General features: G+C 36.7%; 1 protein-coding gene across 7 annotated transcripts in view; it reads left to right on the top strand.

Annotated features, from left to right (window-relative positions):
- MYO16 (myosin XVI) overlaps nt 1–25,385 on the top strand; it is a 407,211-nt gene that overhangs the window by 245,129 nt on the left and 136,697 nt on the right. For all 7 annotated transcript variants that reach the window (XM_068927513.1, XM_068927524.1, XM_068927518.1 and 4 more), the window contains one exon: nt 5,962–6,109. In XM_068927513.1, the coding sequence (XP_068783614.1) occupies nt 5,962–6,109 (148 nt within the window). The remainder of the gene's footprint in view (nt 1–5,961; nt 6,110–25,385) is intronic.

Genomic DNA, 25,385 nt, shown 5'->3' with positions numbered 1-25,385 from the left:
CACTAACATTTTAATAATCTTATTTATTGTATATATTTAATTAGAGTCAATGGAGTTGTGACATTTAGATGACCTGCATGCTTTCTCTCTCACTCTGCTGCACACATTGCACAAACACAAACAGATGCAAATAGTACTAACATTGAAAAGTTAAGCATATGAGCATTAGTAAATGCTGACATTGTCTGAGATACTCTTTCGTTGTCTTGTGTATACAAATTTGATAGTGCTGTTTTTCCACACCACTCCAGCTTCATGCAGTGCAGAGAATGGACGACCCTGCCTCAGTGATCGGCTGCTGAGTAGTTTGTTTTCTCTTCACTGGTCCATGTGTGGCTAAAAAAACTTTTTATTGTATATCCTGCTCTGAAAACAGAATGACAGTTTTCCTGTAGAATTCTCAAGCGTTCATCAATATCTTCAAGTGTCTGAGCATTTCAGAGACATAAGTGGCTTCGATTTCACAGTACCTCTGGCTTAGGGCTGTGTCACTCCATTTTACAGATGAGGAACTGAAGCACAGAACCATTAAGGTTGAATGTTTCCACTATTTTCAGGTGTCTTGCGTGAGGTTGCAGAGACCTGACTTTTTCAAGAAGCTTTACTCAGACTCGTCAGTTTAATTCTCAGCCTTGTTTGTTACTGATATAAATGTAGACCCACTTAACCAGGCCCTGATGTCAATGTTCTGCTACACAAATGCTGTGCTTGTATCACTTTTTAAATACAGGTTTAAAATGAGGAAATTGAGGGGTGAGTCAAGCCCATTAAAAAGTATAAACCGATGACTAATATGCCCTCCCCTTCCTCAGTTATTTAGGATTTGAATCAATTAATGTTACTACGTGTAAGGTAACCAAAAGCTCCACAATATACAGTGAAAAGTCAAAAGCCACGGTAGAACAGTAAAAGTGATTTTCATATGGTTATAAGTAATTATAATGTTGCACTTGTTCATGTTATTTGTTTGCATTGCTGATGTTGCATTGCGGATGTTGCATTTCTAGGCCATGGCTAAACAGCACTTCTGAGTGAAATTGTTCCTGATTTACGCCACTGTAAATGAGAAAAGAATCAGGCACGTTGTCTTTGGCTGCAGTATAAATCCCACTCAATGATTCTGTATATCTATCTGAAAGATCATTTGCAGCAGTATTTACTTTGTCTTGCGCTATTTAAACATGAATGAACAGTGTAAATCTGCAGAGCACCCGATTCTGCTGAGACATGACTTTATAACTCACTTATGCAAACTAGGCTAAATATGTCTGATTTGTAAATAAAAATTCAAGTGATACTAGACTGCCTCCAACACAGAGTTTAAGCTGTTTAAACTCTTGAACAGAAAGAACTTAAGGCGGGAGACGCAAAGCAATTTGCTGAGGAAGATGCACGTAGAGTACACATGTACATTTTTGTTACAGAGGGCAAGTTCAAGTTAGCATTCCACGCATTTTAAGTGAAATTCAGTGAAGTTTACGATAGCTCTCTTGTTTGCGCTGATGTTCTTTTCTGCCTGTACCTTGAAAGTGTTCTTTGTCACATCAAGTTTACTCTTACAGCACAAAGCCGACTATATCCAAAGAACAGAGACACTACCCATAATTTTCATCTACAGGCTTGATTTGGTCTTTCTGCTAAACTTTGGCACAAATTCATGAAGAAAAGGAGGGAGCCTTTGCATGTGGCGCTACTAAACGCCAGTACAGACAGCGGTAGAGGCTTTATGTGCCTTCTCTGACTCTTGTTTCTGGTGAATGTTAGGTTCAAATGAAGTTTTCCTGTGAAAAAAAGGTTGAATGATCAGGTACCTTCATACCTTTTGTCCAGTCAAATGGGTGGAGAAGGTGTAACCAAGGTTAAGTTATTGCTCACTGGGATTAGATTAGATAAGGCAGTGGGAACTAATAGAAAGTGTTACATGAACGGAAATACAGAATAAACTGCAGACCAGCGACGTCATTAACTTTCTAAAAGAAAGTTATACCTAACAGAACTCACCTACTGATCTTTGACCTCTATCAAAAAAACATAGTCCTTTGTAGATGATGCTTCATGCCTAGTGCATAGCAGTGAAAGCTGATCGTTTATGTATTTCCAGAAGTAAAATCTTTATTTGAGAGGGAAGAGGGTAGATGGTCTCTTAAGTAAGTTGACATCTGACCTAAGATGAAATATAACAGTTTCCTCAAATAACTAAAAAAGAAAAAGGCTAGCAAGAGAAAATCAGTCATGACAGACTTTTTCTCCACTGTTTTCTGCCTTTTTTTTCCTTAGCCCTCACTTTTCAAAAACAAGGCCTGATTTTTTTTTTTTAAGTTGCACTAAAATGACAGGATCGAACTTGATTTGTAAAAAGAAGTGTGTATTCCCTTGTGTGTATTATAAACATTTGTGATCAATTAAAAAAAAAGTTTCAAATTTGAGTTGCTTTTTTGGTATAAAAAGACTGCAGCCAACAAACTCTCTGATATATTTTTGTACAATGTTTCAGCTCTGAAATTTCAAGTGTTATTTTGTCTTTATCAATAGCTGTGTTTAAGACAGCAAGACCTTTGAGAAACGTATGTAGTTTCAAAGAATGCATTGTTGGAAGAAAGATTTCACTGGCCACACTTTCAGTAGAGTCTGCTTGCTGACTTTGTAGCTCTTCAGCAGGTCAAATGATCTATTAAAGGAAGCACAAATTTCCTCACATCTATAGGCACAGTTAACATTGCACAAAAATGACAGATTTTGCTTTGGAACTCTATTATCTTTCCCTTGTATTTCACACACAGTTTAAAGAATGTATCATTTCACTTTGTAGAAAAGTCAAATTACCGTGGTAGTTTTCTTTCATAATAACTTTAGTTCCAGTAAGACAATGGTATGTTTGATTCTTGTTAATCAGAAACCTGACTGTTCTAAATAGCTCTTCCCATTCCTGGAGATGCTAACTGAAATGAACTGTGTTTAGCCTTATTAAAGGAGATGACTTGAAGTAGCTGAAAGGGGCTGAATTAGTTTGTCATCTAAATAAGTGGTGCTGCCATTGCAGTTAAGTGTATTAATTAATCAGATTACTTCCAGTATCATTTTTCTTCATTTTGTTGGAGGTTAAAAACACCTGTGTGTTAATTGAGACAGCCATGGTGAAAACCATTGTACCCAAGAAGGTTATTAAAGATTAGTAATAGCTTTTTTTTCACATTATTTGACAGCAGGGTTAGTTTTACCGAGAAGTAAGTTACGAGCACAATAAAGGATGGAAATCATCCCTCAGGTTCATATATTCTGTTTTACCCTGCTGGAATGGCAGCCAGGTGATGACTGATGCCGATAATAGTGTGTGCCCGGACCAGTCCTACCATGGTAGACAGGGTTTGCGTTGCTTCAGTTTATACTGCGCTGCAACAGTCACTGGAGTTGGAAACCTGTCCTTGTACCAGCTTAATGATTTCCCAAGCACACCCTTTGATTTCCAGCACAGTTCTTTTTTCTTTAGTAACACAGGGTTATGTGGCCAGTTCACTATTATTTTTTTGTAGGATGATTAAATGGGCCAGATCATATCTCACTGTTTCAGCAAGTCAGCCATACAACTTTGCTGTGTCTGTCTTACTGTCTCTTCTGTAACCGGAGCCCTAGTCACTATTTTGAATGCTAGTGAATGTGTCTGGCCATCCCTGTGCTGCTGAATAAAAGAAAGGATGAAAAGTGGCCCTGAGTAGTATAGTGCACCACTGATTATCCATACTGCTTAGCTGGTGTGTTTCTGGCATGGTTTGAATTGTGCCAAGAAGCACTTTCTGAGGCAGTGTGTGGTTATACTTAGTTTAGGGACAGCGCTCACCTGTGACCATCCTTAAGACATTATGTTTAAGTTTTATCTGTTTGGTTTCCCTCCGTTCTGCCCTGTCCTTCAGCACTATCCTCACAGGTCACGTTCCCTCCTAACTTAAAGTGACTCAAAAGACAGGCCACTGGCCCTATTTTATTTAACAGTAGACAGAGACTTACCACTCTCCAAAAGATAAGAAGACACTTCAGTGATTCAAAAGCATATTTTCCTGACCAATATAAATGGAATAGTAATAGCCAAGCTAGCTCTGATTGAGCTACTATGGATATTGGCACCTGTACGGTGGCAGGAGCATGACATTCTGGTTTCTATCCTAGCATTTAGGTTAGTGCTGCAACATACTTCTGACACTCAGTCACAGGCTGAGAACTAACCTGCATAACTTTGCTCAGTGTTGCATTGGGCAGTAGCTTTAAACTTAGATGTCCGAGTCTAAATCTGATTCTGAAATTACTCTTTCAACTATCCTTATCTTCAGAATTATTAAATTCCCATGGCACGCCAAATTTCAAGCGTCTCCAGTATCTGAATCTGAGCTTCTGCATATGCCCAGAAGTGCTACGGTTTTGACTGCGCTGAATAACTCAGTGCTATTTTATGTTTAATCCTAGTTTGTCTCAGAAAATAAATCTTGAGCAGTTCAGAATGTTGAGCAGAATTGAGCAGTTCAATATGTGTTTAGAGAATATACTTACTGTACTACATGATGCACTGTATGTACAGTAGCTACTTCTAGTTCTTAAAGAAGGAGGCTTAATTGTGTTAATAGCCATCTAGACTGTGGGAAATCTTGGCTTAATATCCTCTTCTGCTCACAGGGATTCAAAAATGCGTCTCTTTTGCTGAAGAGTGCACTTTAACCACTAAATTCAACAATCTTTCCCAGGATAAGGATGGTTGCTAACACCCCGTGGAAGCTGTACCACATTGCAGAGAATTAAAAGCATAAAGCTGCAGAAGACTGTACTGCATCATGGTGGTGGAGGGTGCTCAGTTTTATGTGAATGGACCTAGTTCTGGTCTTTGCACCCCAAGCTGTATTTTGCATTAAACAGTCATTGGACAAAGTATGCAAAAAATGGAGTGAGTGGGAACTGAAGTCAGGTTGCTACTCAAAGGAGTATCCCAAACACTAGCTGCAGTGAGGCATTCCCTTGCTGTCTTTAGCCTGTGGCATCTGGAACTGCAAGGTGTCATATACACAGGGGTGGGCTGAAGAGTAATCTACCTGGAAGAGTGAATCTCTCTCTGTCTGCTTCACATTTAGCTCTACAGTGCCTATAATCTGGTGAAGCGGGTGGATGTATCTTTGGGTGCTGTATTTTCCGTGTTTGTTTGTAGCCAGACCACCTTCAGAACCTTACTGGGCGTGAGGGTATCTATGATCCTGTAATCAACATTTCCACTGGCAAATCGTAGACAGGTTCTTCCTCATCTCCCTTCCTCCCAGATGTGCGAACTCGCATGGCTTTTCATTTAGCGTGCTCATCATAGCCCTTCCGAGATGCCCACGTTTCCCCAAACACCAGTTAGTAAGCTTGTTAACTATCGACTCTGCACTGGATTTGTCTCATTTACTTGTAGCCATTTAGAAGCTGGGTGGCTAATCTAAACTATTAATCTGAGCTCTCCTTATAGCCACCAGAGAAAGGAAAAGCTTCCAGGGGCAGTTCTTCCAAGATCTCTTAAAACTCTCTTGCACCTTTCTCTCTTCATTAAGAGGACAGCTTAGAGTAGATGCTAATTCTTAGATGACTGAAGTTGAGTGAGGTGACTAATAATTGGTCTTTGTAAATCTTGCCAAATATGACGGCAGGTTCCTCAGACAAACACTTTCCTCAAGCAAAGTGTAAATCACCGGCATTATCTTCAAAAGTAATAGGAACAAATTTGTGCCAGAAATTATAATGGAAGTGGGGCTTTGTATGTGATTTATATAGAAAACCGTGTTAGGATGAACGGTAATATTTTTGATGTCATGCTTACCTCAGATTATTTTATAAGAAACATATTGTCTGTTGTTCAGTGTTGCAATGGTAAATAGTTTAAAATAGAGCAATCAGTACACAGCAATCAATGTAATAATGAATTTATTTGTTTGCTTATTTCTTAATCAGCTAGGATTTATACGTACATGTTGGAGAAGTCTCGTGTCATTATGCAACCTCTCAACCAGAGCAATTTTCATGTGTTTTATTTGATGATGGATGGGCTGTCTGCTGAAGAAAAGTACGCGTTGTACCTCAGTAATTTGTCTGCACACAGGTAGGAGAACGACTTTATGTTTAGTGTGGAATTATTATTTTCCTTATCTTAATGCCTCTTGGGAGGTGAGGTGCTTCCTCTGATACTTGACATTTCTGCTCTAACTTTTCAATGACCTCTAAAGTTATTTATTGTTAATTTCCTTTTTGCAAGGATTTCATTCTGGAGAATATGTGCACTCACTTGATGAAATCACATTCTTATGTCAGTTAGGATTATTGTATTAAAGGAAAAAGGAGAAAAACTTCTTAATTCTTGGTTTTTTTTTTCTCATCTTCAGTGGACTAGAGTAGATCTGGTCCATTTTCCCTGATGAAATGTTTTGTCTTCAGGAAAGACTGTTTCGTTAAAATTAGACTTTTCTCTGGAATATATTGATTTTGATTTCATTATAATGAAATTTCATTTTGATATTTACTTCATATTATTAAGAAAAACTGAAATAAGTTTTTGAATGTTTTAAAATCGTTGTAATCAGTTTTAAAATCAAAGATAGGTTTCAGCCCCCAACACCTGTTTTAGGTGTCTTTATGTGTTTCCATGCAAGCTGGTTGTTTTGGCTCCTGTTTGCAATCAAAGGAGGACGAGTCCATACCATCAGTGGAGTGTAAGGAGCTAATCAGCTCCTTGTAGATGCATGTGTAGCCGCTTCAGCGTGAACAGAACCAGCTTTTGCGGTTTTGTGAACTTTTTTTAACTATGTCCTCTTTAACGATAAAAGTCTACATATAGAGAGCTGTACATAGACACCTACATGTCTGAGGCTGAATCCAGTCCATATGTTTAATTTGGCAAAAAGTTTTTATTTTTTTAGGCAAAGTTGGAGGGTATCTCAGAATTCCTTAATTCAGGCTCTTCTGGAAGGAAAACACATTCCTGAATTAGATCATTTGCCTTTTAGTGATTTCTAGGAAATATCACTGAAATGAGAGACACCCTTTTGACCTTAGTGATTTTGTTACAAGTTGACCAAGTTTATAGTAAGTTAAGTGAATAACTGCAAAAACACCAATACGAATTACAGTGATCTAAAATGTGTGTTTTGAGGCTTTTGTAGCTGAACCTTTTCCCATGGATTTTTCTTTCAATATTTCTGTCTTCTAGCTAGTGTTTGAATAAAATAGTACTTCTAGATTAGAAAGATACAGTATTCATTTCCTGCAGAAACACTTTGCCTGATTCTAATTGTTTCTTAAACATAGAATAGTGTTGTTTAGTAATGTTTTAAGCTATTAACACTTCTGATATGTAATTATTTTGGCACAGTTCCAGACAGAATATTGTAAGGCACTGAAGAAACCTGAGGCTAAGTTGCTTTGCTAAAAATGGCCCACTTCAAAGAGTGAAAAAAAAGAGTTAAATATTATGTTTTAAATCCTTTGAAGGCTTTGAAGACCAAAAGGATTGTGAGCTCCAGATCATTAATTTATTCCTCTTTTACCAAAAGTTGTTTGGAGTCACTCAGTTTATTCAGAAAATGAAACAGTTTGAAGTCAGTTTGCAAGAAGCTCCAACAGGAAAGAACTTAGAAAAAGCATCAATAATTAGATTCACGTGAACAAAGCTTTATCTGATAAGATATCTGATAAGCTTCCAAAAAGAACAGAATACTGTTTCTACGTAGATGTCTATATGCTGCAGTGCCAAAGCTTTGGAAGTAATTTATAGCTGAGCATTTGCATAAAGTTGCTTTTATCAGTAAAGCTTTACTTTGGTTACATAGAGTGGACTGTGTCTTATATTGTTGAGAGATGGTTTGGGCCAAATATTTCTTTCCTTAAACTCCTGAGTGTAGTAGTTCAGTGGGCCAGATTGGTGTTGATTAATAGAATTGAATATTTGATAGGGGTGATTTTCTACTGCATCAAACCTATGCCTGAATTAGGAAGGCAGGATTTGGCCTCTGTCATGAATTCATGATTTCTGGCTTAGTCAAATTTTGGTGAGATCATATCATTCTGGTGAGACCAATAATTGAATTTATCATGTTTTCTTTAAACAAGTGCAATCTTGACTCTAATAGCAAATATAATTAGATAATAGCCCTTTTGAAACTATAGTTGGTTTATGCCTAATTGGTTTTTGATAATTTTTCTGCTCTTCTTTATGTTGTTTAATATTGCGCCATTAAATTGAACAGTTGTAATAAGCAGTGGCTGTTAAGATCACAAGATACACCTATTTTTTTCATTTTACTTGCTTAAGTGCATTGCAGTATGAGAACTGAGACATAGCGTTGGTACTTTATTCTCATTTTAAAAGAGATACCTTACTTAAAGAGTCAGAAAGTAGTATTTATTGATGATGGTTATTGTTATGCTTGATGTTGTAAAAGGTGAGAGGTTGCCCACATGCTAAGCAGTTTATAATCCTGGATTAACAGTTAATGTAAATAAGAAGAAGGGGAAGTTTCATCCCACTGAGAATTTCAGTAAAGGTAGGGTTTCATCTCAATATTTAGGACAGTAGGTAATATTTTTGTAGTGCTTGATGGTGTCCTGGGAGGGAGCTTGAGCTCAGAAACTTAAATGCATATGCTTGCAGATATAGTGACTGTCAGGGCAGCATATGAAGATAAACAGCTGACCGCAGGTGAGCTTGGATCTTGGAGTAATTAAATCTTTGTGGGGAGGGCTCAGGATCAATAAGTCTCCCACCAGATCTGCATGTGGATCATGATGGATAAGGGCAGAAGGAATTATGATTTACACAACTGAGCAGAGGGGAGGACATCAGAAATGGAGAGAGTCTTGACAAGGCAAGTCAAGGCTTTTTGCCTGTCAGCAACTACTACCCAGCATTCACTGCATTCAGGAACTAATTTTGTTATCAGATATTTGAATGAAATTTTCAGAATCTCCTTAACTTTATATGTTTCAAAAGATCTGCGGAAATTTAGTTATTCTAATGATGGCATGTAATACAGAAATATTAGAAATTTGAAGTTATGTTCTTGGTTTGCTCTTGATTTTTTTGGCTGCTGTAAGCATTGCGATTTCTGTGTGCGTTGCTTTTCTGGCATATGAAGTTCAGCCTCATAGTTACATGTACTACCTCAATGATGAATCTTGCAACCAAAGGGGAACATCAAGAGCCGTGAAAAAGGGGTGACAGTGGTGAAAGATGAGCTTGTAAAGGTCAGCTCTGGTGAAGACAGGGGGCCAGAGAGCTTAGAAAGACAGGGGGGGAAAAAAGTGGAAAAAAAATTTTACTGAAAAAGTGGGAAGCCTTACTTTTATTATTCTGGCCCATTTGCTTCACATTAGCATTAACATTCCAAAGCTGTAACAATGTATTTGTATAACTTGATATACAGTTTATATAAATGTCAATACAAAGGTATATGCAAATATTCAAACATATTGCCATTGAAAAACCTATCATTACATTTGTGTGTGCATATTAGAAACATAGCTTAAGACTGCTTAGATACAGGAAATGGTTTCAGAAATGATGGTGGGTTTGGCAGCTTGTTCAACTTGATGTCACCATTTTCCGTTTAAACAAGGTTGTTTTAGCTGTTCTAAATGATGGTGCTGTTATGGTCTTTGGTAACCTAGGCACAGTGATGCAGTGGTCTGAGTACTGCAAGATGCTTATAGACAGACATTTTTTAGTCCTCCCTTGTAATTTCAGAACTCTCTCACCCAGCATTTATATTTTGCAATATACTGTTTATATGCTAGCTATTTTATGCAAAAATAAACTCCAAGCATTCACCCGGGGGAAATATAAATGCACATGCATTTATGCAGAAGCTGGACTGCGGCCAGGAACTGCATTTTGTGTTTGCATTTTCAGGCTGCTATTCCTGGGTGTATAATACTTTCCTTCCTCCCACAGAGCAATGTGCACTGCGGTGTGTGCGCTGTCTGCCTGTGCTGTTTCTCCCGCCCCTTAGATGCAGTGTAACTCTTCTGCAAAGATAGGTCAGTTCTCAGGACTGGCCTAAATTGTGTATCACCTTTTACAGCTTTTTGGTGCAGATACCCTGTTCACTGGCAGTAAGAAAATTTTCCATTAGTTTCATGTATAAAGTAATAATTTTAGTGAAGTGATTAAATTGCTTATTAAAATCTGAATTGATCAGGACCTCTCTGCTTGATCACTGAGAATATCATTCTCAAGTCTAAATGATAAAATTTAGTTGTCGAAAAGGCCTTGGAGAATACAGTGAGGGAAAGTAATGGTATAGAAAAGAGCCCAGTAGATATTTTTTAGATACATTGTGTGCAAAGCCTTTCATGTCTGATTTTTTTTTTCTACATTCAGTCATCATCTTTTCTAATAAGTCCTAACAGTGTGATACAAAATGGTGATTATTCTAGGAACATCCATATGTATCCCAACTTTGGAGGTGAAAGCATCTCCCTCACACACAATAACACAAAATGAGAATTTTCAAAACTGTGAAAGGCCACTTACCCAACTTTCCCCAATTCAGCGTACTTAGGCGATATCTTCTTTGTTTTCTAACTGCTATAGATGTAAAGCTAGGATGGCACTGCATGTTCCCATGTCTTCTCTGTTTCTTTTTTTCCTTCCTTTTATCTTTGGATGCTATTTTTTTAGTTTTGAGTTGTTTAATTATATTTTTCATTTCAAATGCAACAGAGAGCAGTATGCATCTTGAAAACAGCTTAACGATTTTCCATATTTGTGTCATTTGTTTACAAATGTGGCCGTGGCGGTCTAATAATATAAAGCTAATTTGTAGAGAAAGGTTATATTTTTAATTAGTCTTCATAGTTGGAGAAAAACAGATTTTTAGGCATGTTCCAGTCCTCTATTGTTCTTGTTCTTTGTATTCCAACCTGATAAAGCCCTTTTCTATTTCCTCATAGTTATTTATTTTCGATTTAAGCTTTCAGTACCCACACAAAGCCCAGCTGCATCCATAACAAGTAACTGAGGTGGTTACACAATACCGTTTTGATCCCCTTGCTTCATAAAGCGCCTGTTGCAGATACCTGTGTGATGGCCAAACGGGTATTAAACCTGCCTTACAAAATTGGATCTAAATACTCTGGATGAAATAGCTGCTTCTGGAAGGGCTACATGAAATTTTCCCATAGGTGATAGCCCCTGTTGGAATAATCACTTCTTTGTGAAGTGCCAAGTTACATCACCTTTCCAAAGTGCCTTTGGACTTTGTGTGTTGAAGACAACTGTCACCGTAAGTTAGTTGTATCAAAATTCTCAGTGTCACTACACCGAAGAAGTCCAGTGCTGAGGAGCCATTACCTTCACTGCTGAGAATCAACTTTGTTTTAAAAACCTGCTCATCGAATAAGCCTCCTAGGAATCATAACAATGGCATTTAAACGTCATTGTATGTAAGATTAGGCTGAAAGTAAAGATCAGAATCAGAGGTTCCTTAGCAGTCTTTCAGTTTTCCTTCATGAGGGAGAGGGCATGCGAAGGGAGAAAAGTTGTGATAGGAGATACCAAGCTTACCGTCCCCCCAGCTGAATGGCCATGAGAGTCAAATCCTTCCAGGTCTTCTTGGCTGGCGTCCTTTCCTACTTCTTCTGTGCGAATAGTACCCTATCATTTCTAGTTTTTCTTTACATTTCCTTTATTTTCAGACACATCCAGGGAAGTCAAACTAGGTCAATCCTTAAACCTTGAAATGATTCTCAAATGCTAGGAACAGTTCTCCCGAGCCTTGCCTGAGTTGTGAGTTTCCGGCAGACATTTCCACGGATCTGGGGAATTGCGTGTACCAGTCGGAGAGCAGCTGGGGCGGCTGCTGCTCCCCGTGACCTGGGGAGCCAGGAGCTGTGGGGGGCAGTGGGACAGGCAGGGAGGACCCTCACCTGCCAGGGTGCAGACCCTGGCACCCAGCAAAGTGGGTCTGGGGACCATCACCGAGTCCAACACAGCCCATGGTGGCCAGGCAGGGCTGTGGGGATGGAGATAGGCACAGGCATGGCTGCTACAGAGCCAAGGGGGTCTCAGAAAGGTTTCTCACATAGCCCGGGCAGCTAAACCCTTGGGGACAGGGGGCACGCAAGGTCTAACAGAAGCATAGATCATTCCTCATCAATTTTTAATGAGTGCTAATGAATAGCTAATCTATTTTCCCACATTATCAAACAGCAGCTAAATCTTCAATGCTTTTAATCGCTGTCCTTTGCAAATGTATCCTTTCTTCAATATATGTATTTTCTTTAGAATTTTCCCTGCAAACTCGTGCTTAATTAACACTTCCAATACATTCTTTCCCTCTTGTGGCAGCTATTGTTGTTACAACTATTCAGCTAATAAATTAAAGTTGGTCTGTCACCCCTGACATTTTTTCTCCATGAAGCTTTTGGCATTTAAGTTCTTAGTAAAGATGTGGATGAATAAAAGGAAAAGACTGAATCAGTCTCTCACTTCTTTTTTCCTTTACCAATCTATTTTTTTTCTTACATTAAATCATAGAGCTCACTTACCACTCACTTTTTTATGTTCATTTTGTTATACTTAGCATAGTTCATTTCTTAGAAGGGTGGTCGAAGAACTTGAAAAAATAGAAATGCACCTGATATTTTATAGAGGATAACAATTTTAATAGACTGAGTGACATTATATGGATAGTTCTCAAAGGCGGTTTCTGAAATCACATCATCTTGTCATTTTCTTCCTCCAACATGCTTCTTCAGCGATGAATGCTGAGCAGAAAGTTAATTTTCAAATTTATATCCTGGCATTGTTCTAGGAAAAGTTTTACCTTGCCAAAAGTAATTATGGAGTACTCTGAGAGATAGGTATTAACTTCATTGGACATACAAGCTAAATTGAATTTCCTGTCTTAATGCCATTGAATTCTCTAATTTTTTTTTTTTCTGCTTGTAAATGTTGTGGACACCAGCTACAGGGTTTAGAGGTGAAACCCAGATTTTTCTGAAATAAGATTTTCATGAGACATTTTCTCATGCCATTAGATTTCTTAAAAATATTTATTGAAGGTTCAAGGAGAACATGTATTTTATTCACTTTCTTATTATATTTCAGGTGCCTCAAAGTAATATACATTGGATATGTGCATGTGTACACATGTGCACGTGTAAACATTTTCTAGCAAAAAGGAAACACATATTGGATATATTTTTACTCAGTTTTTTTTTACACTCCTCTACTTCTTCCTTCTTTTCTTCCAAAATTCTCTGAAATTGCAAACAAGCATTCAAGTTCTGATTGAACAACTACACTCAAATTTTTCTTTTTCTGCGTAAGTGAAAAGACGTCCCTTGAAAACAGTGCATATTTTTCTTCTGAAAATTAGATTCTTTACAAGGTCTCAAATTTGATATCCAAAATATACAGCCTGGAATATACACTATTGTATATCTCAATGAAGACTGAAACATTTGCGACACTTTCCAGTTACCTGCAAGCATGGCTTGCCTTCATTAAGCTGATAATTGTAGTTTCTCACAGTATATGGGGAACTTGAACAAATTAATATGAGATAGGCTATATCTCAAGGTTGCTATATTCCAGAAAATTAAATGAAAACGAAGCCCTGAATATTTTTACAGTGATTTTGTTGGCTGTCATTAGTTACTACTTTATAGACAACATAATTAACAGCACTTCAGAGGTATTTGTTGTCTTGGTTGTGTTTATTTTATTTCCTTTGCCTTCCTACACAGGGCCAAGGACTGCTTAAGTTTGTACTGTTTGTACAACAGCCTCTGTTGCACTTAGATTGAAATTTTCCAAAAAATGTGTTGTTTTTGTTTTCTTCAGATTTTATGATCACAGATGGGAGCACTCAAACACCTGGAAGGCTAATGTTTCTTTTTTGTCTCATGTGGAGAAATCGGTATAGTCAGACATTTGTTAAAACTGAAGTGTCACTGAGTTTTTTTCTTATGTTGTAGCAAGATGATTAATTTACTACTTAGGCCTACACCAGAGTTGGAGAATTTGGCATCCCTTTACTCCCCTTACTTTAATTACCCTTTTAACTTTGGTTAGAATTCTGCTGGAATTAATTTTAGTACAAGACGTAAATATGGATAGGTGAAGCCCTAGGTAAAAAGGAAAACAAAGGAATTTTAAGTACATAGTATCAAACAATGTTAAAATTATATACTTTAGTCAATTTACATCTTCATAATATATTTTACTTATATTTCAGATGTCTAATGAAAAGCCGTAACTGCAAACTTTAGTTTTGTAACTGTTCTCATCCTGTGACTTCCTACTGTGGAAATCTGACTCCCATCCAGCAGTACTAGTTTGAGGACAAGATCTGCAGTTCTGCTGTTGTAATAATATAAACAGGAGAAATGAGGCAATTCCATTTACTCAGATTCCGGTGAAGTCTGGCAGCTAAACTACACCAGATAGTTATTAGAAAGCTAATGGGGAGAGGAGAAGCAGATGTATTTGTATGAGATTCTGAAGCAGGTTTAAACTTTCTGCAGAGAATTTTACATCTATATAACCTGAAATCATTTCAAGATCAAAAGAATTGTCTAAATCTTCTCTGTAGTGTTTTGCTGCGTTTTTTATTTACTTCGTTTGGTGTACGGCCTTAGTTCTTTCCCTATTTACGCTGCATTTTCTGATGCCTGGATTTTTTCGCCGGAGTTTTTAAAGATCATACTTTCTGTACTGAATGTGTAACATTTACATATTGCAGAAAATACACTTTCACATTTTTCTCTTTAACATATATTTCCATGCCCTCTACAACTTCAGCCTCCACTTCTCCTTTATTTCAGCTGGCAGCATTCATTACCATCCACTCCGGTACTCATACCTTTTTTTTCCTTTGTTTTCCTCATTAATGCATATATTCTGAGTAAATAGGGGTCATGGGATTATGCAGCTTGTTTTACTCTTTTTCTTCCCCAGAAATAAACATGAATTGAACCAAAAAGAACATTTTTTTTTCCTCAGCTTTTTTTCTTACCGTATTCCTTCTTTGAAATTCAAGCTCCATTAATCTCTTGGAGTATGATCTCTAAACATCTATGTTGTTCTGTTCACTTCAAAGGAAGAGTTGAGTGTCAATGCCAGTAAATGGCTGATGTATGTGATTTATCTGTTACGCATCATAGTAATAACTGTGATTAACTCACTTGTTTGTGTTGAGGATGGACACTGGAAAATCTTATATTTTGTTTTAAGATATATCTTCATGTTGTAGAGTGCTAGAGATTGATCAAGACTAATTTTATCTGAATTTGATGAAATCTGCTCATTTTACAGTAGGCATTTTCAGATGTACCTGGCATCTGAAAGAGTAGCAATTTTAACAATGTCTGGGGGATTTTTGCATCCAGTGTTGATCTTTTTTTAAGCAATTACTTTAAGATCTAATTCTTCTTATTTTTCTTATTCATTTACTTCACTTTTCTGCTAAGCTTTCAGGTCAATAGTCTCTCAAATTTTAATAGAAATGAAATGGAACTCTAAGCAGCCTATTAGTGTACAGGGACTAACAAGTTATTGTTAAGTATTATTTTAATGGGGCAATGTGATGACTGGATGTATGCAGACTAAAGCTTTTCCCCTAAGATTGTCTCTGTACCCTTAAATATTCAACAAATAACTCACGGTAGTGTCTTGTATTTAGTGTTAAAGTTAATGTTATATGGTATCTCCCTGGAAATTGTCTAAATTTCCCCTATATTAAACTCCCTCTTTATGTGAAGTATTTACTGATAATTACATCCTACAAGATATATTACTAGGAGGTAGCATTGCAACTGAAGATGTAACAGGGATCATAGCTCAGGTTTTCAAATGAAACTGAAATATTCATTTGTGTAATCTGCTTTCTTTTACAAATTAAGCAGTTAAGTTTCTTTCTATCTGCACGTACCTGTACCTCATGCATAAAGTACACAACTATATTAATAACATTATTTCCCAAAAATGTAGACAAATCTGTTTTGAGTGTCTGGCTCAGCAGTTGTTTAGAGTAGCCCATCCTGAATTCAGCATTAGGTACATACATGTGCATGCACACTCTAATTACATGTCAAGATATCCAGAATAGTACTTTTCCACTTGAAAGCAGAGGTGCCGTACCTTTGGATTTTGATGTTTAATTTATTTATTGATTCCAGTTCTGATATTAGCTGTGTGTTATATCATTACTGCTTTTACCCAAAGAAGCCTTTAAGAAAATATCCTGTAATGGTTGGTAATCATTAGTTCCAAAAATAATCTTTATTTAACAAAGTAAAGATAATAAAATAAGTCTGAGACTTAGCACAGTGTCTTTGTCTTAGATCCCAGGCGGACTTATTATTTGACTGGCTTTCAGAATAAATGCTATAGAAATTCTGCTTTGTTTGGGAGTGTAAATGTGAAACTCATATTCCTCTGGGTATATTCCTTCATCTGATGTTAACAATCCTCTCTGCATTGTATTATTCTTCATACATATTGATTGCATAGTGGCAGAGAATGTACAGCATTCCACTAACAGACTCTCAGAAGTAAAGAAATCATTTATTACTGTTAACTCTCTTTTCAGCAACTGCATTTCTCTTCCTCTTAATTCTAACAAGCTAAAGATGCAGAATTAACTATGTATAAATGAACAGATGAGATGATTTTTTTTTTTGCAAATAAATTACATTTATAGAAGGGTACAGATGAATCAAGACACTCTTCTCTATACTTCTGTATTATCCTAAAGGAACTCAGATAACTGGTAATCTTTGGTACTTTACATTCCATTGGTGCCAGTGGGCTGTTCAGAACAGAAAAATAACATGAGATCATATAAAACTTGTTTAGATTTTATATGTCAATTCCTGCTCATGTAGTTGTTCTTTTTATAATTCAACCTCATTTACTTCTGCATGTTTAGCTGTAATCCGCAAACTTGTATTCTTTCATTTGACGACGTGGCATGATATCATTTGCTATTTCTTTGTTTGAGAAAGGCTTTGTTTCTCTCATCTCTCTTGGGGTAAGTATGATAGGGAAACAGATGCAGAAAAAAAGAGGAGAAGGCCTGTGGCATGAAAGATAAAGAGACAGAGGCAGGAAAAAATGAAATCTGTTTAATCCAAGAGAGAGAAACAAACTCAGTAATTAAGTGCTTTTTTGGTTTTGTTTTTGAAAGGAGACTTCTGCTTAGAGTCCTAGGACCTATAGAATATATGCAAGTCTACTGAAGACAAGAATATACATCAGTCTTAGTTTTAACAGAAAACCAAACATAAAATGAATGGCATAAGTTGGTTGAAATGGAGAAATAAAAATGCAAAAATAAATATAACACGAACTAGGTGACTTTCCAATTTGTTATTAATTCTGTTGATGAATGTCTTACACCTCAGAGTTTCTAGGCTAAATTCAACCTTTTGTTAGAAAAGAAAAAAAACCACTCCTCAGGTCTGTAGCAGTTATATATCTCGGGGCTAAATTTGATCCTGTGTTGAAGAAAGCAAGCTCTCACTCTTTAGGTAGCCCAACAGTATTTCATGTCAGACTGAAAATAGATATAGCTCCAAAGGGTGAAATTGCTGTAGAACTGCAGCTTAAAAAGTAGATATGATTACTCACTTATATAAATGGTAGAGGAGCTCATTTAGCTTTTAGTTTAAGTACAAAATATGTCTCTGCACTTTACTAGGATGCTAATTGTCTCATATGTGGGGGGAGATTCAGTGGATTCAACTCCTGAAACCACTTAGCTATTACATTGCATAAATCTAGAGCGATAATATGGTTCTGCAATTTATATTTCAAAAGTCACTTTTAAAATCATCCTGATACAATTACTGTAGATGAATTTCAAGTCAGGTCATTTAAGAATTTGTTATTGGCATGCAGAAGCCCCTGTCATTGAACCTAGCTCATCTCTACTTAATGGTAGATCTAGGAGAGACGATACCTCTCACCATTATTTGAACTTATTATCTGAGCTCCCTGAGCTGGCTGGATTTTTTTGATTGCACTGGAATAACTTTACTGTTACGCTAACCAACTGTCTCTGGGAAAGTCAGGCAAGGTCAACTGAAAGCTTAGCATCGTTTTCCTCCCTTAGTTGTTTCACTAACCATATCTCAAAATGACCGCTACACTGATGTTACATGTGATTTGTGTCAGTTTAGTGCCATTCACAGCGTTTCCTTTGATTCCTGCTGAAATTGCACATGGATTTTTTGTAGTTAAAATGTAATTACTTAGGCTGAATTTTGTCTAAGGTCCACATGTAACCAATCCAATCCTTGTGATCATGTTAGGAGAGTGCTAATGACCAGAAGCTGTTAGGATCTCAGTTTTGTATGGCTCCTCAAAATTGCACCTCCATCACTCATGCCTTCTGAGATTATTTTATGCAATATAATACAGGACAGAACAGTCCAGGAATATCATGTACTGAATCGCCATCACCTAAATGATCTTTGGAACTTCTTTATTCTGTGCATAGATCCTGTCTGTCTCTCTAGTTAATTTATGACACATCTCTTGGACTCACAGCACAAAGTGTTACTGCTGCAGCTTAGCTTAGTTCAGTACAACATAAAACATATGAAACTTGATGTGCTCAGTGGCTGATATCAGAAGTAAACAAAAAATGTTCAAGTCACGTTTGATTCAGAGACAATCAACAGATGTAGAAAAGTGCAGGTTTTTCTGGGATGCTTAATGATTTTCACACATACATTAGCCTATCTAATGCGAAAGCGGTCTTTTTGCCAGATCTATGCAAACAGCAGTCTGAATCAGACAAGGAGACATAATGGGGAGAGCTAATTGGGAGTAATTCAGAATGTTTTGAGGAAAAAAATCTACTGGGGTCTGCACTTCCTAACGTGCTATTTGGGTCAATGGCCTGTTTGTGCTAACAAGGCCTCTGCTTATTCAATTTGAAGATTCAACGTTTCTTCAGTATTAATAATATGGATGAGAAAACTTGTTAGATTGAATCTAGTTTGCACAAAGAACTATGTAAATCAAAATAGTCCCCTAAAATAAAGAACTTAGTAGAATTTTTCTGCTGACTGAAATGACAGAAAAGGGCGCTTAAACAATGTACAACTACCATTTGACAAACAAAGTGCATTTGTAACTGTCATTTCAGAGAAATGTAGTTTATGGCTTATAGGAAATGCTGTCGCCTTTTAATTTCTGCTTTAACTTTCATGAAATTGTAACATAAGCAAATTTTTAAATGGGTGGAAGTCAGTTTATCAAGCTGATGTTGCAGCTTAGTATTAGATCTATACAGTAATTGCAGTGTTTATTTTGACACTGCTACACTGATACCAGTATCGTGATCTATTTTGTTCACTTGAGATGAAACTAGTGCTGGTCATTTGGAAAAAAAAAAAATATCTGCGTCCTTCTCATAGTGAAAATGAATGATAAAAATGATACCGTTAAATAGGAAGATTATTCAATTAGAAGAATAATTTGTTGGAAAGCAATTGGAGACTGTCCTATGTCATTAAAATTTTCCTGTAGTTTATGGAACAGAGAGAATGTCTGTATCATCCTCCTTTGATATCTACATCACTGTTATCTTGGACTTCGTTTTCCTGTCTGAAGTACAGGCTGGTTCCAACTGCTGCTGCTAGAGAATGTGCCTTTTAATTATAATGTTTGTAAGGATTTGTTTATGTTTGCTTCTGGATAAATCATCTGTCTTTCTTTTCAGGTGTAAATAGAGAAATCAGATGAACCATTAGAGATGCGTTTATACTTTCATCTATCTACAGTCCTTTAACCCATTTCCATCATGCCCTCAGTGATTGCTTTCTCACTATAGTTTCACCTCCTTTAAGTATATTTGCCAATTTTGCATGTCTAACTCTCCCATTTAAACAGCTCTCCTCATTCAGGAAGCATATTAAGAGGAATGGAGCAGACTGAGGATCCATCTAATAAAAAGATGTGCCATGGTCAACTTCAATGAGTATGTTATGGAATTAGGTTGATCCTCAAGTCAAAACTAAGAATAGGGAACATATTATCAAATTATGTGGTTCTGTAGTTTAATGTGGAGCCTGTTTTTCAAATGTGCAATTACAATGTTCTCCATTCTCTTCCCACTCCAGTTTGCCACATATCTCTGAAAGGAAAAGGATTACTCTGAGGCGTAATTTATTCTGCCAGCGTATTTTTTGTGTTTCTTCTTTATTTTGTTGTATTTTATCAAAGAAAACAGTGCAGTTGAATAGATTCAACAGAAGAATCTCTTTGTGCCACTTGGATGTCCAAACCACAAAAGTGCTGAAGTAAATCTGCATATTTTCTTGGTTTGGGCAAATCAGTTTCTTTTATACAGTGAAAAGTCAATGTATCTTCAGCCCTTGAATCAAGTTCTCCTCTAAGGTTTCCTTCAGGTTTACTGAGAATACAGCTTATTAGTCTTTAAGACTTCCTGCCTCATGAGAGGTGATGGAAGACAACAGGGGAGATTTAATGTCAGAAGTACTTCATTCATGAGCTGTCATCAAGCGTGATTTTAATGGGAGGTCAGAGAAGGTGCCAGAGAAATGTGTGCACACACATACACCCTGTTTACCTCCTTGGCAGTCCTGGAAGGGCACCTGAAATGGAAATGGGTCCTGGCGCCAGGGGAGGCATGGCTAGTTTTGCTGAACAGGGGAGGGTGACCATGAATTCTCCAGTTTTCAGTGTTGTGTGATATGCTAGTTGTGAAAGAATAGGGTTTTTGAAAAACCCAGGGTTTTTGAAAAAACTCTAACAGTGAGGTAGTGTCCTCTAGTGATGGAGGATGGCTGATTGCTAAATAGATTCCTACATATATGCATACATACATATTTAATGCATTTAAGCTACAAAGGAGAATAGCCTTGCTTCGTAGAGCAGGTGGGTTATGTTTAGTACTGCACCAACTCATATTCGTGTATTGTATGAGATTTTCTTAGCTTTTTTAGAGTTAAATAATTGTTATAATGCTTTACTATTGCCTCTTTAAAAAGTGCCTTGTCTTATGTCTCATTCTTTCATAAGCAATGTATGCATCCGAGGATTTCAAACATGACCAGTGGCTTGGGGTCCTTCAGTTTTTTGTTTGCCAAATTAAAGGACTTTAAAGGGATTTTATTGTGCAGAATGACTTGTTTACTACATATTTTTGAAAGCACACACACCCATACTTGCATAAACAGGAAAAAGAGGGCATTTCTTAAATCAGATGATCAGAAACTAATCCACAGATTACATTCAGCGGTTATGTGAAATTGGTTTGAAGTACATTATCAATGTTTCAACTAGTCATTCATGAAAGTAATAAGCAGGTACCCAAAGCACTTTTTAACTTTGAGATCTGTGACTCTTAACCCAGTAAGCTTTATTTAATGAATCATCATTAAAAAAGTAGTGAATGCTGATGGAGAAATCTCTTGAGGCTCCTAAACTTAATGCCGTCTATCTGGCAATTTGTGCTGAAGTAAGTATGAACACAGAAATACGGAATTACTTCTGGTTGTAGGAGCAAAGTTCAAACACGATTTCTGAAACTTTTCAAGACATGGATTGGATCAGTTTGCACTTGCGTACAAACTGACTTGGCGCGTTCAGCCGTGCTCAATACTTGCTACTCTTTTATTATTATCCTCATTATGCTTGTTATTTAATGTATATTTGACTTCAAAATTATTCTGGTATGGTAATAGTTCACAGGATTATGATCTTCTCCTGAGTGTTTCTGTTAGATAAAATACTGAATAATATGAGTAGGAGAAACAGGCGTTCCAAGGTATGCTGCCTTCGTTATTTCCTTTAATGTCACCCGAGGTGTGAAAAATCCTATTTTGAGTCATTCCTGTCATGCATTCAATTTTTTCTTTAATTTAATTATCCTAGACTTACATTGTTATGTATCATGTACATTTTTATATGTAATTTTAGGAATAAAAGGCTAGAGTTTCTAAATTAAACCTGTTCCACAGGAGTATCTATACAAATAATAAATAAATAAATAAATAAATAAATAAACTTAAGTTTAGCATTTGGCATTTTGAGAATAAAGACCAGGAAGTATTTCTTCACTTTCCATTTGGGTATATCTGCTATCTGTAAAAAGTTATCATACACTTCATAGTATAAGTACACTTCTTACAGAGTTATTTAAGATTTCGTCTTGTGAAAGTTTCAAGGCAAAACTGTTTACAGAGCAGTACAAGGGCTAATAAAAGCTTTTTGTGCTGAAAGCAGTTTACGGAAGACATATTGTAGCATGTGATTTGTTCAGTTTAGAAAAATTAAAAGAAGATTTTTGTTCTGGCTATCACCAAAGCTGTCTGCAGTGTTTAATTTACTAGTACTGTGCTCATACTTCACTGATGGACATGAACAGTTATTCTTATTTTTTAAAGCCAGTTTTTGGTGTCGTACTGTTCTGGTCATGAGCAGAGATCTCTATACCTAAATAGTTAGCAGTAATTTCAGTTCAGTGCTACTGCATAACATGATTCAAAGGCTATAAAATTTGCTTAGATCAGAATAGGTTTAAAAATTGAAAACAGAGTAAAAAAAGGCAGTAAAATATGCCACTTTTCCCTCAGAGAAAAAGGCAGTAGCTATTCATTATCATGTTCGGTAAATGTCATGGACTTCATTGATGTCAACCGTTTTGTTTTTTTTTTTGGTCCTTATCTCATTTCTGTTTACATACCAAACAGTGCTAAGTGCAAGGCAGCTTTTCCCCACCAAACAGAGTACATTGTCCTCTCATATTCACATTACAGATCTGAAGAAATAAAAATGTTTGTTGTAATTTCTTATTCTGTGACTTCGCAAATGTACTAGGGATTAGTCAGATTTATTTATTTTTTAAAGGTAATGTCCTGTGTTTATGCACTCAATACCCTTCAACATCGCACCTTTGAAAGCATTTTTCAAAATATATGTAAAACTATGAAGTCATTCATTCTCAGTCTGGCAAAACTGTCCTTAAATTAAATGTTTAGCTCGACCTAACTCAGCTCTTGGGATTTAGCAAGTAGGCACAGGAATAGGTAGCCTTGTAGAAAATTTGACATATTTTAGAGAAACAGTCCACAAATATTTAAAGTGAGGCCAGTAAAGCGGCCTCATTCTTAGAAAATTGGCTGTATAAAGGGTTATATTTTCTCTTGAATTGCCATATATTTATATGCAAAGCATACTTCATATAAATATATGCCTATATATTACGCTACTCCAGTTTCTCCTTAGCTTAAAGTAAAAGTTAACCGAGCTAATAATGTTGAATTTTCAGTGATGACCATTGTGCCTAATCAGGATGACTATCCTGAGGTGAACGGGAAGGAGCGACACGGACTACACAGGCAAAAGCCACAAATATTTCACATGACTGCCCAGGTGCAAGCTTCATTGGGCAGCACAAATAAGGGGAAGGAAGGGATTTAGCTGTTAATCGAGGCTTCTTAATACAATGTCACATTAAATGGCACCCACAACATGCATTGATTGTGCTAGAGCTGGCACCTGGTTATGAAATACTACTGTTGCCCATCAACTGTGATGTTGATTCTCTTGAGAATTTTCTAGTAACAAAACATCAATTAATGAAAATTTAAGACCAATCCTTATTGATTTTGTTTTGCACATATTATCTAAAGATAGGTACAGGCAAAAGATATGCCCATGTGACTCCTTGTGGGGGGCAGCTGAGACACCTCAGATAGTGCTGAGCAAAAGCAGTATAGCAATGTTGGGGCAGTGGTCCTCTTGAGGTAGTTAGCCTCAGTTATAATGCTTCCAGTACCAGAACTAGCTCATCTTCATGTGATCCTGCATTGCACTGTGTAGCTGTAAATATATGGTAAGGTGATTTGTCTAGAAATTGTATAGAATACTTAGGGCAGCTTAGAGACTAGATCTCCAGTGCTAGTTATCTCTTCCTGTCTCTCTTGGATGCCTCATCTGCCTTCCTCCCTTTTATAATGAATCAAAGCTAGACACAGGGTGACAAGCTATGACTGTGCATTCCAGTCATGCTTCACATCATTAACATTTATTATGATACTAAGATTCAACTGAAGACAGTGGGATGAGTATGTGTTTAAAGTTATCCACACAGGTTTTTTTTGCTTAGTTGAGACTGTATACAGCGGTGGAATAAATTATTATGCTACTTCACAGTACATGGAAACCTGGCATGAAAAATAATGTTTGCTTCCCTCTTTTTGTTCCAGTGGCCTCAAATCACTAAGTATGATGTCATGACATTGTGCATGGCCTATGTTTGTTTTTGGAGCACATGGTGCAACATTTTACAGAAGCTAGCGCAGACAGGATACTTGTATATGTTTTTCAATGACCCATTTCAATTAAGATCAGGTTGCAATAAAAGCCTTTCCAACACCAGAATCATGTGAATGCTTCAAATAGGCATTTTTGAATCAGTTCGAGTGATGTGTTCTCCTCTAGGATAAAAGCTTCCCTATAAAGCTCAGCCTTGTAGACCAGCTCTTGCAGAGCAAGCAATGAGCTAATTTTCCTAATTTCTGCCTATCAACAGAATTACAAAAAATGTGGATACTTCTGCATGTTGGGAGGGGTTTGAAGGAAATCATATCTAGGATGAAGATGATGTTTAGAAACAGCACCATCTCTATGTTCTGAATTCTTCAATGGAACAGTACAGAATACTTTTGGACAATCATTGCATGACAGAGGTTTCCACATGATTGCAGCATGATATTCAACAAAAACGTTAATGTCCTCACTTGTATAAATACATATAAAATATCAGGAGCTCCATTTTAACAGCTATCTTGAATTAGTGAATGAGCATTAAAAGCGTTATTTATAAACTGTTTTGCAAGACAAATAAGGAATTTGTATACAAAATCCAGGAATTTCTGATTTGTAACATCATCTGCAGTTATTTGTATTGCATAATTAAGTAATGTTACCGAGTCCTGTATTTAGTTAATTATTTAAGTATTTACTCTTAGCTGCTTCCATGTGAAAATTCTTCACCCATTGATCTAGCATTTCTTTTAGCAAAATAAATATACTAGGAAGTGTGGTCAATTATGCTAGAACAAGAATTGATGTTATTCTGTTTCTCTAATGTTTAGCTAAGGGAAATCGTACTAGTAATGGGGAACTGAGACATGGACAAGTGTATCAGGAGAAACAACCCCACAAAAAGTCATATTTTCCCACAGGATCCAGTTACCCCAACATCTCCAAGAACAGATTATGACATTCAGCTCTTCTCAGGCATTTTTTTCTTCTCTAACTAAAAGAGTGCAAACAGAAAAAAATATAAATTTTCCTTTACCCTCGGTTTGAAAGGGGCCTCCAGAGATCTGATCCA

This window comes from Struthio camelus, chromosome 1 (assembly GCF_040807025.1).
Source record: "Struthio camelus isolate bStrCam1 chromosome 1, bStrCam1.hap1, whole genome shotgun sequence".
NCBI lineage: Eukaryota > Metazoa > Chordata > Aves > Struthioniformes > Struthionidae > Struthio > Struthio camelus.
Note: the sequence above shows the minus strand (reverse complement) of the source record. Positions and strands in the feature narration are given on the sequence as shown.